The 14,310-nt window shown below is 44.0% G+C and overlaps 1 protein-coding gene across 17 annotated transcripts in view; it reads left to right on the top strand.

Annotated features, from left to right (window-relative positions):
• The window catches only part of BBX (BBX high mobility group box domain containing), a 137,646-nt gene that overhangs the window by 99,072 nt on the left and 24,264 nt on the right, over positions 1 to 14,310 (top strand). For 15 of the 17 annotated variants that reach the window (XM_061454390.1, XM_061454394.1, XM_061454398.1 and 12 more), the window contains 5 exons: positions 862 to 942; positions 2,188 to 2,268; positions 9,674 to 9,754; positions 11,702 to 12,614; positions 13,594 to 13,732. In XM_061454390.1, coding sequence (XP_061310374.1) covers positions 862 to 942; positions 2,188 to 2,268; positions 9,674 to 9,754; positions 11,702 to 12,614; positions 13,594 to 13,732 — 1,295 coding nt within the window. The remainder of the gene's footprint in view (positions 1 to 861; positions 943 to 2,187; positions 2,269 to 9,673; positions 9,755 to 11,701; positions 12,615 to 13,593; positions 13,733 to 14,310) is intronic. The other 2 variants (XM_061454386.1, XM_061454389.1) reach the window with 2 other exon arrangements.

The raw sequence follows: 14,310 nt of genomic DNA, 5'->3' as shown, positions 1-14,310 counted from the left end.
AAAAAATACAAGTTGTTAGGGAATAAATTGCCATCCTTCTGCTTTTCCTAAAATCCCACAAAGTCTCTCTTCTTCCATTTCCTATAAGCCACGTTACATACCTTATTTTACACTAACTCGTGCTTCTAGGAGTTACACATGTAAATCTTTTATACTCAAATCTGGCATTAAATGAATTTGAGGCAGTTCCTTTACAGAATGATGCTTGAGTAGCAGAATTCTGGCTAATAAGAACAGTACAGCTGAGCTTTGTGTTAATTTGAATAAGGCTGTTGGGTTTGAACAATCATGTCTTTGTGTTGTAATTTCAGTAGTTATGACTCTTTATGCCAGAGCTTCACATAAGCATCCCAAAATGGATGTTTAGGAACATCATTTGACGATTTTAGGCTTGTGGTACCCATACTTTCATGCTGTTAGGTGAGCTGGGGATAAGCCTTTCTGTCACTTAGCAACTCTCAGTGTCTTCAAAAACGTTGTTTTAGCTTCTAAGTAATTTTCTTGTTCAGAATGGCATTACAGACATAGCAGTGTTGATGGCATCACCAGTACCAGGTAGCCGTGTAACCCAGTATCAGTTTAGCATTCTTCTGCAAAATTTGGAATTAGGAAAAGAAATATATCCCTGGTATTATTGGGGTCTTTCTTCTTAGGTGATTTTCAGATGCGTTCAAATGGGTGCTAAACTACGTTTTCACCTGTAAGCTCAGTTCAGCCTATCCAGGACTGTGGAATATCAGGTTGTCCATCTCTTAAACACTGCTTCTTGTTACTGCTGCCTGGTGTTTCATTTGCTCACTGTTGTTCTTAGCTTGAAAGCATCACCTTTGAGGTCTTACTCTGCACACTCCTTGTTTTCAGGTTTCCTCAAGTACTTGCCAGTCTGATGCAACTAATTCTACAGAAGCCTGTCAGAAGTCATCACTGTTTCAGTTTGCAGAGGTGAGTTCCTTTTAAAAGGGTTGTCTTTCCCACTGAGTCCTTTGTAGAAGCATTTGAAAGCTGAACGGCATGCTTTTGTTTGTTCCTTCTTTTGGGGATTATGGTACTGGATCAGTTAATCAGGTACGTAGGTTGGACCTGAAGTGCAAGAGAGTGTATTTAAGAACATGGTGGAAACCCTAGTGTAATAATGGAGCTATGGTTTAAGCAGTAATTTAGAGATGTGGTGTTATTCCTGCACTTAGTTTTGAGCTAGAGCCTTACTTACTGAACTTTTAACCTGTATGTTTGGATGTTAGGTTATGTTTTATCTATCGTGGGTGCTTTAGTTGTCAACTCCATCAAAAATAACTGTCGTTCTGGAATTCCCAGACTTTTCCTCTATGCTATATCCACCAAATAGCTCTATCCAATGTGTAATATTTTGTCAACGTATTGAGCAGTGTCATACTTTGTATAGTTCCTCTTGATAACAGTCTGTTCCATCGATTTCACTGTCAAGTCTTTTAAAGAGCAAGGTAAATACCAGCTCACTAAATTGTTTCAGTTCATTTTACGGTGCCCAAGCAGGAACGTGCCACAGCCACGTGGTAGTAGACAGGAATTGTGTTGTGTGCTACAAGATAGAGTCTTGCTAAAGGCTTGTGACCGCTGGCTTTTCCTTACCCATTGAAGAACAGCTTTAATGGGTGCTAGGAAACAAGCTCCTGCACTGCTGAAACAGGTGGTTTAGTTATAGCTCACTGATGATCAGTAATTAGAAATGCATATTAGCTAGTCTTACTTCTCCGGATGTTAAGCAACCTGTAGTGAGGCTGCACCTAACCAGTACGTGATATAAATCTGTGGCAATGGCAAAATAATAGGTACTTGTACCAAGGTCTGACATTAATCGGAGGTGTCATTTGCAACCAAAATGATTGGCACAAGGTAAACAGTATAAAACGCAGTTACCTGAGTACCTGGGATAGATCTCAAAGTACCTGCACCCCTTGTGTCCCTGGCCATGCGTACCCTCCATGCTACGCTATTTCTTCATGAAAAATAAGATCACTGTTTCATAAGTCACCCATTTATGTGTGTGATGGAAAGCAGGTACTGCTCTTTGGGTGTGCTGGGTTTCATTTGCATGCCCATTAGGTACCAGGACTCTTTTTGGATGATGGATCAGAAACGTAGCACATTGAAGTTTGATATTGAAACTGAAAGCGTTAGGTAATATGAACGTAATTGTTTTCCTGACAGATCTCTTCGAGCACATCACAGCCCGGAGTCCTGGGAGCTGTAAAACAAACCGAGGAGTCTGCATTGTTTCAGTTTGCTGAGGTATAATGGCTGAAATACGGGTGGGGGGAGGAATATGGGAGGAAGCAAGGAATCAATAAGAGTTGTCACTGAATGGCTGAGCACCCTGTGTTACAAAGGATTCCCATTAGGAGATGTTTATCTTCATGACAGCATTGTGTTAAGAAAATCATATGGGGGATAACCAGTGATTGGACAAGATGTTCTACCAGCTGTAGCATGTACAAACGATACTGGGCTTGCGCACGTTACCTGGCCTTCCCTAGCAAAGGACCACTGCAAACGTACTCTCCAAATGGCCATTCTGCAATGACACTACGCAGTGCCTATGGAAGAGGCTGCAGCAGTGCAAAATGGCAGCTGCCCTAGAGGCAGGAATCCTTTGGAAAACAAACTTGCAGGTCAGATGAAGCCTATCACAACAGCTACAGGTATCTGTAACACCATGATTAGCTGATGACTTATAAAGCCTATAAATTGCCCTTAAGTATGTAAGCTGTCCCTCTTCCTCCACGTGCGGAAGGTTTGGAGTTCTTAAAGATTGCTTTTAATAGTTTATTCTCCCATGTGTTTAGTGTGCTTCTGTGAATTGACTTTCCACACATATTCTCTTCTTGCCCATTTGGGGGAGTCTGGTACTGCTTTGCAGAATCAGTTGTGCTAAAGGTATCTTCAGGGTGTGTCTGAAAAGAAGGGACTGAAGCTGGTGCTATTGTGGAGGAGCAGAATGGGATGAAAAGATACCCCGTTTGTTATGCTGTGTGCATACAACACTCTTCATTCTGTTAAATGTTAAGCTAATTGTGTACTGTGTGTTTTCAGCTCAGCTGGGATGGGCCTTGATGTACTTGTTAGGAGGCCCAACTGAGAAAAACCAGTTTACTAATTCAGGTGCCATACAGTCCCTGACTACAAACACCCCTAGAAAAGATGTGATAGAGTTAATATCTCTAATCACAAAGATGTTTTCATACGTGCCCCCTTTTATTAAAGTTTCAAGTCAGTTTGGAAAGTTCTGTTGAGAAACTCGGTGGAATTGAGCGGGATGGAGCCATGTATTGAAGCCAACCTTTTAAACCAAGTAGGAGATAGAAGTTGGAGAGCACTTCTTGTGAATTGCGTTGCAAAATGTTGTCCGAGTGAGTCTGCTAACTTAGATTGAGAAATCGTCAGCATCTTGTGCTTTAATTGAACTGCAGTCTGCAGAGATGAGCAGGGTATCGGTTTCCTTCAGCACACCATTTCAAGCCATTTCCTTTAGCACACCGTTCTCAAATTGTCATGTAAAACCTGACCAAGATCGACTTTGGGGATTTCGCCGAACCTAAAATCATTTCCTCTCCTAATTGAACAAACAACAGAATGACCACCCTGAAAATGGTCATACGGATGTGACAGCGCATTGAGTTGCATACCACGACACGGCGCCAGCTCATCCGGCACGTCGGAGTGCGTGTGTGAATCACCAACTGTTAGGTAGAAGAGGTGCTTAGAAAGTTAATTAGAAACTGGTGAGGACAGTTTTAAAGCCAGGGCTAAGCTCTTTTTCTTGTAAAGATATTAAAATGCGTGTGCAGTCTGAGGGGGGGTTGTGGGGTTTGAGTTGTGTTTTCCATGTCTGGAAGTAAGGGACAGAGATATGGAAAAGGAAAGAGCATGCTCTTTAAGCTTTCTTCCCCTGCTATTAAAGCTGCTTGTGCTCTTTCGCATCTAAGGGCTTTCATTTGCACAGGGTGTCTTTTGTCAAGTTTGGCAAAAATCCCGTTCCTTACTGTGCCGCTTCTTACCGGGTCCTGTCTGTATGAATGCATTACTGCATTTAGGAAGCTAAATCGTGGTCAGCAATTTGCAGTAGACTGCTGTCAGCCATGTACAGTGCTACAAAAGAGAAAATAGAGGGAGAGAAAGTAGTTATTTAGCCAGTAGCCAAGTAGACCTATGAAGAAATGTGAAGTGTGCTGTGGTCTGATGTGCCTGGAGCTTTTGGCAGCCATCCCAGCTCAGTTTTGGTTCTGGCTGGGTGTTCTTCGTATGTTCCCTTTCTCTTCGCCGCCTTTGCAGCAGGGTGAGTAAGAGTGCCTCTTTGTGAAGATAGCAATCCCATTGAGTAGATTTGTCATTTAAAATGGACACCTTCACCCCAGCAGTACAAGTCCGCTGTCACTCAGAAACAGCTTGTTATATGGAGACGTTAGCATGGGATTCTTTTCGTCTGTAAAGCCTCAAGTTAGCCTTTCATGTGGTTGTCTCTCCCAAATGCTATAGTCATCAATTAAAGCTGTTGAGGGTATGGCTAATGAGGCCTGCCCAGTGACTTGCCGCAACAGGTGATGAGAATCCCAAGAGTAAGACTTCACTGGGTCCTGTGGGTGTGCAAGCATGCATCTTGGAGGTCTTCAGAGATGACATGATGTCCCTGTTAAGAGTTCTTTTAAGTCTAGAGTGTTGCCAAGTTGCACTTTTGGCTTTCTCATTCTGCTCTTGCAGATACTTGGTCCTACTTCTGTCCTTCCCATTTGCACCTTTATGGAAAGCCATTATATAGGCCAGTGATTTCAGAGCAGTGGGCTGTGTTCCTTAGTGCGGTGGCTGTTTGCAAGCTGTCTGCTCACATGGGCTGGTTGCTGTCACCCTCCTTGCCATGTGAGGGAGGCAGAGCAGATGGGACCCTTTGCTCTCTTGGTCTTACTGGATGTGTGTTTGGCAAACGCGAACAGATGGTGATGACTGCTTTGTTGAGAAGAAACAAGAGTACCTCTTGGATTTACTTAGCTAAACTCTCATTATTAAACAGAGAAAATGCTTCCGGAGGGTCGAAGCCATACATTGCTTTTTAACCATCTTAAAACCAGAATGAAGCCAAAACCCCCGAACTCTTCACTTTCAGCAGTTTTTCTGTAGGTGATTTAATGAAAAAAGCCCCAACTTGTGTGCAGCAAGGTGGAATTCCCTTTGCAAGTCCAACAGGTTACCATCGTTTAAGAAAAAGGCATGCCTGAGGATGATTTTGTCCCTGCTGCATTCTCACATAGTCACTTTGAGCAGGCTTGCAGGCAGCCCTTTCTGTCTGTTTCTGTGCTGAGCAGAAGGTTTGAATCCTTGAAAACTTCTGGTCAAAACACCTTAAAATTGTGAGAACTCGTCACTATCTTCTGATAGCCAGCTTTCCCTTAGGTAAAGCTGTAACCTTCCCAGGTAAAGCTGCTGTGTAAACCAGATGAACATGTTTGCTATTTGTCTGTATGCTGAAGTTAGTAAACAGCTGTGTTGAAATGAAATACCTGGTTTAAGAGGGAAGTGAAAATGTGGTACAGTGGCACATGCTTCTTACACAATGATGTAGTAGCTCAAATGCTGACCTGCATTGTAATAAAAGACAGCAACTTGCCCCTAATGATCCACAGGTTCAACCCCTAGATAAAAAGGGGCTATTTGTGGCTGTAGTACTGCAGGTTCTGATTATTCTAAGCAAAACTAGAAGGTGGTGGTAAGACAGGGAATGAGATTGGTATTCCCCCTGAGAGGTGATTCGTTGGCCATCTCCTGCTTTTGGTGTTTGGCCAGCAGCTTCAGCAGAATGAATCCTTACATTTATGTCTCTTGCAGTCTGTTTTCTTCACTATGAAGAGAGTTTTCATGCTGAAGTGAAATGTTGCCTTCCCGTTAGCACTACACGGATCTCGCCTTGGTTTTGTTAGGAGCAGCCATTTGCTTGTCAGTATGAAATTCTTTACTCTTTCCTCACATGATGCGTCAGGAGGCAAAATATCGCTGCACGTTCTCAGGTTATACTGCAGCGTGTGGGTCTTTCTCTGTCCCTTTTCTACCCTTCATATTGCACTGAAAAAAATCATTAGAAGCAGAGGATTCAGCAGAGCAGAAGGATGGAAAGCTGAGGCCATCTTTGTGCAAAGTGCAGTGTGCAAGGTACTTGCTCTGGTGGGGTCCTGAGCAAGTTCACTCAAAGCATACAAGGACTGTGGGTTATTTAGTGGGTTTAATTTTAATTATTATTAATGAAGTATTATTTTAATATATTTTTTTTATTTTAATATATTGTTATTGATGATTATTAATGAAGTATTTGGCACCGTATTTTATAACAGTTTGCAGTAAAATGGTTATCCTGGATTTTGGTGGGGGCTGGGGGTGTAATGAACCTCCTTGACAACTGCAAAGTAAACTCGTCAAATGATCCAGTTCCAAAGAACCACATTAAACATAAAGGCTAAGGTGGCAGTTTTTGCATCTGAAAGATCATGGTCATAAGCATGATTTTTGTGATGAGGCAGATGACACGGACACACCGGTGGTCTTGCTCCTGATCTTAGGGCTTTTCAGGGCTTCCAAATACTACCATGTAGCCCCATGCCAAAAAAGATCACATACGTGCAATAACGATGAATTCTTGTGTTGATGAACTCAGGCTGCACTTGGGAGCAGGTCAGACAAAACCTGACTGTAAAAGCAGTTCCCTGAAGTGCAGTGGTAGGAATTTACTCAGCACTAGTGCTGGCACACCAGCATCTTATGTAGAAGGCTGGATTTGATCTCCAGATGTCAGGTCTTCCTTCTTTTTTCTAACTAAAGAAAGTGAAAAATGAAGTGCCCTTGAGGACAAATGGTCCTCTTCTGTATTTAACCAAATAGGAAATACTGTTCAGGCTTTCAAGGAGCAGGTTATTTAACCTTGACTACCGCAGTCGTTCATGCTTTTACACAACAGGTATGTCTTGTTCACTTAGTCACCTGAAACGCACGGCATGAGAGATTATTAGCTGTGGGCAATACAAACATAGAAGAGAATCCATGAGCCTCATCTAAGGAAGAAATTCAGTGTTTGCTTGTATCCTACTGACCTAAAAGCCTGTTAAGTGTTTCATGGATGGTACGTGAAACACTTCCATGAAGTAGCACCTTCTGCCAGAAGAATCTTAACCGATTTAACTGACTCCTTGGTTTTTTCGTTACTTTTCTCCCTTCATTTCTGTCTTTCCTGTGTGCCACTGAAATATTTTTCTCCTCTGTTCATTTAAAACCTAGATCTCATCAAATACTTCCCAGTTGTCCAATCCTGAGCTGGTGAAGCACTGTGGGAAGTCTGCACTCTTCCAGTTTTCAAGAGTAGGTTTATACCAGTTAGCATCACAGTGGGATAATGTGTATATCTATTCTCCAGAAGGCTATGAATACTAGGTCAGGTTTCCCAAAAGTCCTAGAAATTCTCTGTGAGTCTTAAATACAGCCCTGTAGAGGTCTCCTCTTTGGTACGGATTAATCACTCAAAAACCTTTGAGGCTTGGTGTGCAGATGCTATTCTTGATGATTAAAGATGAAGATAACATGCTGTAATCAGGTAAATAAGGGAGGATCCTAGCACCTTACTCATACAGGGGGTTTGCCCCCTCCTTCCTCCCATCCAGCCACATATTCTTGCTGTAGTGAAGTTAATATCTCTTGGGGGAAAAAAAGAGATTGGAAGCCCTGAAATAAAACTATTTCATGCCTTGTTCCATAGGTAGTAATGCTACTGTCTGACTCTATAGGAACTTACATGAGTGGAGGAAAACCTGCCTTACCCTGCAGACAGTCCCTCGCAGTTTGTGTGTGCTGCGTTGTCAGCAGTGCTCATGCAAGGGTGATTACACCTAATTGTGGTCAGTGATCCGTAAGGGCATTTGGCTATTGCAGCCCTGGGACAGCAAAAAGGCTGGTAGTATTTAGTCAGGGACACCAGAAGTTTTTCAGGTACCTCTTACAAGACAGCAGCAGGGTTTGAGTAGGGCTGTGCTGGGCTAAGGCTGCTGCTGGGTGCAGCTTGACTTTTGGAAGCCAGCATTGAAAGCTGTGATATGATGAAGCTTGTGGAGCCCTCATTGGAGGGTTCACTGATGCTTGTCCACAGAGTTTGTATGGCAGCTGGCAGAAAAAGGGCAGCTGGCAGTGTGATGTTTGCATGTTGGGCGCCTTTCTGTGATCTCTCAGCGGCTGTTCAGGTTCCCACAAACCTGATTTAATATACAAAATGAATGTTAAAGGCTCTGATTCAAACGGAGAAAAGCATGGCACATGTGCAAAGCACATCCTGCTGGCTGCTAACTCTTGTAGGGCCTTTATTTCTTTCCAGTTTTGGAGACAAGTGGTATCTGTAGTGTTGGACTGCAGTTGGATAAATGAGATGTGAGAGGTTCAGCTGCAGTCTTCAGATAGCAGTTCAGGACCTGGTTTGGAGCATCCCAAATAAACTGTGTTCGTACCACCTCAAGGGTGTCTTAGGCTTGCAAGTTCGTTTGGCAGACACACGTGCCGTGGCGCTGTAGCTCCAAACCACAGATGCTGTGCACCGGAGGGGACCAGACTGCTGTCTCCGTGCTGCTGGCATGGCAGGGGTTTGGCGCGTGGGATCCTGTCTGCTTCAGCACATCACACTGCTCTGCTCCTCCTTCATCTCTCTGCTATGGGGATTAACCAGTTTTATCTCTTCCCCCTCCAGCCCCCCTTCCCTGTGCCTTCCTTTGTGATATTTCACAGCATTTCACAGATGGTGAAGGCATAAAACGCAGAAGTGGGTTAGGAATTCACTGAATTTTGTAGAAGATAGCTGAAGTTTCTAAAGCGGTTGGAGCAGCCGCACTGCAGGCTGACGCCTGGGAGGCCGCTGCTTATCAGCTCTGCTCAGTTTCTTGCTGTGCCTAAATGCATGCTTTGTCTTTATCAGTCAGAGCAGAGGCAGGGGAGTGCAGGGAAGCAGCGCTGTGGGGCTCTGCATCACCTCCACAAGGCACGGGGGTTACTTTGGAGACCTGAGCTGTAACACTTGAGAGGTGCTGTGAAGAGCTGCAGCTTCCAGGAGGCAGCATCATTAACCCTGGATGTTCATTTCCTCCGTGGCAAGGATGGGTTGATTTCTGCAAAATCCACTTTGTTGGCCAGTGTTGGTTTGGAGCAATGGGAACTGTAGTCTGGGGGGGGATAGGGGGAGCTAACAGGTTGTAAGCACTGTAGTTCCCCGGTCCCTAGAGGTTCAGTTGTGCATCAGATGTCCAATTGAGCCTTCAAAACCACCACCAGTTGGGTTGCCTGCTGGTGCAGGTTGGTATTTAGCTGCTGACATCTGCTCGTGTGTGAGAGCGCAGGTGCTTCAGCTCATCCTGCTCTGCAAGGGGAGCCGTGGCAAGAAGATCCCCAGATCTGCAAATAGCCTTTGGTGTCTGGTGCTTTTATCCACCGGAGCAATGGTGGAGCAGGTTTCATCTGTAACAGCGTGCACGGGTCTGCGCTTCTTTTTCAATGTAGTAATCTCATGAATGAATTCTGGGAAGAGGGAGGAACTAATCCATTAAGAAGTTGTCTGATAAACACGAAAGAGTTATGCTGGTGAAATAATGGTTTTCTTTTCTCCCCCTCTGTTTTTTTTTTCCTTTAGATTTCTTCAAATACATCGCATTCGGTTCCTTCTGATTTAACAAAACAATGTGGAGCATCAGCGTTATTTCAGCTGGCAGAGGTAGTATTAAAACACTGGTGACTAATTACCACAGGTGCAGTGGGACGGAGAAGTTAGTGATGTTGATTGCCGCAGCCTGGAAGGCGGAACAGTGCTACACTTGTAATTAGCCTATTGCTTATAGAAGCATAAATTATTGTGGCTTGGGTGCCACAAGTGAAGGTTTGCCTGAATTAACCATCAGCTTGAGGGCTTCTGAGAGGCCGTACCAGTTCCTGGTAGCAAAGGAGCTTTCCAGTTTAAACAACTTGTTCTAGGGTTTGGGATTTCAACTGGTTTTGGTGGGGGGGCTCAAGGAGCTGAGAGAGGGGGCCGGGTTAGTCTGTTCCTCAGTGAGGGTATTGCCATTACAAGTTCCTATGGAGGGTTATTAGTTGCCTTCATTGATTTTTTGCTTTTCATGCCTACTGTTTTCTGAAGTGCTCAATAACTTCCGTTGACACTCTGCTGTGATACTCTCAGCACATCCTCCTTCTGGGAGCAGTTAAAAGCCATGGCTGCCTACTGAAATATTGCATTCCCTTTGCTTCTAAGCTGCTTGTAAATTGCAAAGAACTCACAAAACAGAAGTCACTTCTTCGTAGCCACATCCCCAGCCCTCTGTTCTGTTTGCTCATGCAGAAGCAAAGGTATAAAAGAGAAAACCAAAAACCATTGGTGAGGGGGGTGTGGATTGAGTTGACAAAATCCTATCAGTGTCCAGTGAGCTGCAGTTTAAAGGCTTACCTTTAGCTCCTGAAAATCACAGGCTGTGTCTACATTGCAGTGCAGTAACATGTCACAGAAGTACCTTAAGTACCAGGAACCCATCTCAGCATAGTTTGTGGGGTTCTCGTCTGGATAATCTCCTCTGCTTCCTAATAGACACTGTGCTGCCCATTCTCCACTGTTTCCAGTGCTCAGCCTAGCTTGACCTGAACCAGAGCAGGAGTTTTTACCCTTTGCAGCAGGCATTTCAGAAGCATACTGTGTTATGCCCATACCTATATGGGTGTGAGAGATATTTTAGTTGGCAAGGGAATATTGCCTTGCCAATTTGAGACATCTAAAACCGACCTGAATATAACACACTGGTGTGGAGGGTACGTCCATACTGACCACGTGGGCCATGGGCTGAGCTGTGGGATAGGGGCACTCCTGATGTCTGGTTCAGAGCAAGCCTCTTGCATCTGGTTTTGCTCCAGGTGGCTGGTTGGTTGGCAAGAGGATCTCCCAAGTCAGAGCTTCAGGAACATGGCAGTTTGAGGACCTCTTTTATAGCCCATATTTTAATACCGCTGTTCCTCAGACAGTGTGAGGGGTTTGGTTTCCATTAATGCTATCTCCAGGAGGAGATAACCATGGCAACGACTGCTGCTTTGCAGTTCCTTGCAAAATAAAGTCTGTGACATGAGAAGATTCGGAAGGCTTTTTTGCTACCTTCCAAACTGTTTTGCACATTCAAGTAAAAGAAAATAGTCTTCATTATTGAGATTCAATTAACTTCTTTCACCCTCTCCTTCAGGGCCCTTTGGAAAATGGAGGAAAAGATTGTGTATAGTGACATTTGGGAGCTGAAGTGGGTATGGATGTGCGATTTCAAGTAGCTTGTCTTGAGAAGTGAGAAATAGCGTATTGTTCCATTCGGGGTACTCTGAAAATCTATCTGGCAGTGGGTTTCAAGGTTGTATAAAAGGCACTTGGATGATCATGGAAACACCACTGAGATAGTTGGAGTCTTTTTCCATTAGGGCAGTAGAACCCACCAGCCTTATTCTAGCACTTAGCTGTCATTGCATCAGTTTCAGTAGGGCTTCAGCGTGTTTTTCAGTACTGTCCTTTAGCATAGTTTGCTTTCCTGAGCCTAGGATGCCAGAGAGATTCCCTGTATAATGCTCCCGATAATGTAGGTAAGTAATGTTAACAGCTGGTGTTTGTTTCATGGGACTGTGTTTAAACTCTTTCTAGATGTGCCTTGCTTCAGAAGGAGTAAAAGTGAAAGAACCTGGGAAAACAAAAGTGGAAGCACCCGAAGATGTGAGAGGGGAAGTTCCAGAGGAAATGGAAGCAGAACTGGAGAAAACGATAAAAGACTCCTGTGAAGGAAAACCAGAACAAATAGAGATGAAGAGAATGCAAAACCGGGATGAGGCGAAAGCTGAGGAATCGGAAACTGCAAAGTGCAGAGATTTTACCAGTCTCTCGATGGAGAATAGTCCTTTTGAGAGAAACAACAGCACGAAGGATCACATGTGCTGCTCTCCAGAGCTCTCACTAGCTGACATGGGTATCCTCGGGCTAAAGCCAGAAAAGATCAAGAAGAAGAAGAAAAAGAGTAAGTTGGAGCGGCACACAAATGAGAAATCCACCCCCAAGAAAGCCTGTAAAAAGAGGCAGTCCTCCGAGTCGGACATTGAGAGTGTCATGTACACGATTGAAGCCGTGGCCAAGGGGGACTGGGGGGCTGAGAGACTGGCGGAAACGCCCCGCAAAAAACCCCGTCCTGCCTCAACTGTGAAGGAAAGCACGTTGGATTCCAAATCACCAAAGAAAAAAGTGAAGTCGAAAGACAAGAAAACGTCAAAGGAGAAACCCCCGGAGACCACCAAAGAATCAAAGCCTCCCGATTTCCTTAGTATTGCAGCCAGCAAGGAAGAGCCATGTGAGGCTTCCGATAACATTAAAGCGGAACCACTGACCCCGACAGAGGAGGTGGTACCCCAGAGCTTACCAGAACAGGTCAAAACTGAGGACAGTGACTGTGTTAAAAAGATAGAAACCTGTGGCTCCAGGAAATCGGAGAGATCTTGCAAAGGTGCTCTTTATAAAACTCTGGTGTCAGAGGGCATGCTCACATCTCTGCGTGCCAACGTGGACAGAGGTGGGTGGCTTTGAGTGTTTCATTTACAGCAGAACCACGAAAGCCTGCCTGGAGTGGGAGGAAAGGCCAAAGGCTGTGTTTATGGTGGAGCTTGAGCAGCGTGTGATGGGAATGTTGTTTCTGGTCACCCGGGATGCTGGGGGCAGGTGGAGGGGAAGGACTCTGTGGGTCCTGCCATCTCTGCTTACCTCCCAAACTCTTAACCTCTCCTTTTTTGTCTTTCATGATCTGTGATGGAGCTTTTTGACCAAAGGCTTTGTTGGTTAATTTGTCAACCTCTGCTGATAGATCCATGCAGGACCCGTGCGGTGCGCAACCCCTAACAAATAGCTTGTTTCTATATAAACAGCTCATGTGGTTTGTGAGCATAGTGCTTGGTCCTACAAGAGGCAAATGTGTTGTGCTTTTGGTTCGGTTGGCTCGCTGTAGGTTGTCTCTGTCTGTAAGGTAATTGGAAGAGATACCCATCACAAATAGTGCTTACTAGTGGCTGGGGCCTCTGTGTGTTTCCAAACAACAGGTAATAGTCACTGGGTAGGTTTAGTAAAGAGCAAGAACCGTTTACCTTGTGGAAGGATGAATCAGAGATGATTTCTGAAAGCTTTCAGTGAGATGCCCTGAAATGTGTGTTCCTAGTTAGTAGGTGTTTAATTAGAACAGTCAGACAAGAAAAAGATGCTTGTAATTTAGGGAGGTTTATTACTGTAAATCTACTTATCTTTCTCTCCTCCTTTATACCTCAAGAGATCTGACTTCACAGGTAGTATGAAAAAGGGTGGGGAGTGGGGGAGAGAGGGAGTATGGTTGCCAATATCATCATTATCCAGTTTAAAGGAAATAGATAAATATTTTGTAACCCCTTCAAGACATTCAAGCACCATAGGTTTCAGTACTGAACGGGTACCCAAGTTCCTTATGAGCCACATTGTTCTGGCACATGTTTCTGAAGATGAGAAACAATTTTCTGCCTTCATCCCAGGAAAAAGAAGCTCAGGAAAAGGCAACTCCTCAGATCATGAAGGATGCTGGAGTGAAGAAAACTGGGCTTTTTCCCAAAGTGGGACAAGTGGGAACAAAAAGCTGAAAAGGCCTAGGCCAAAGGAAGAGTTTGTTTTTGGGTAAGTTGCAATTTAACGCTCCTCTAAGTTCTAGTTAGGTCAGCCTGGTAACCTAAGAATGAATCCTCCTCTGCAGCTGAGTGAACTGCATCCAGCACCCAAATAATCACAATTACATATAGAATTCCTGAAAACTACAAACCCTCCTGGGCTGAGTCATGCTCTACATACCTGGTACTCATATATCAAAGTAATTCCTTTGAGATCTTCCCTGCTTTACACTACTGTAAACAGATTTGAGTGACATGTGCTCACCTTAAGAAGGTGGGGGAAACAAAGGTGCAATATTTACCCACTCAAGAGATGATGAAGAAGGTTACTTACCTTTTCAGAGCACTTCAGAAGTGGTGTTTAAGCTTCTGTGTAGGTGTTCAATTGTCATAAACAGAATTAGACTAGAAAGAACACATCTCTTTGCCCGCTTGGAGAGATTGCTTATAGAGGAAGAATAAACAATGTTCTCATATCGGCAAATAATTATGATAAACTTCTCATTTTTCCATTGTAAAGAAAAGATACTTAAACCCTTCATGTGCATTAAATATATCAGAAGAATAATTAATGATTACAAATGCATT

The sequence above is a fragment of the Pezoporus flaviventris genome, unplaced genomic scaffold (genome assembly GCF_033815535.1).
Source record: "Pezoporus flaviventris isolate CSIRO_AGI_PZ_B2104156 unplaced genomic scaffold, CSIRO_AGI_Pfla_v1 ptg000015l, whole genome shotgun sequence".
In the NCBI taxonomy this organism is placed as follows: domain Eukaryota; kingdom Metazoa; phylum Chordata; class Aves; order Psittaciformes; family Psittacidae; genus Pezoporus; species Pezoporus flaviventris.
Note: the sequence above shows the minus strand (reverse complement) of the source record. Positions and strands in the feature narration are given on the sequence as shown.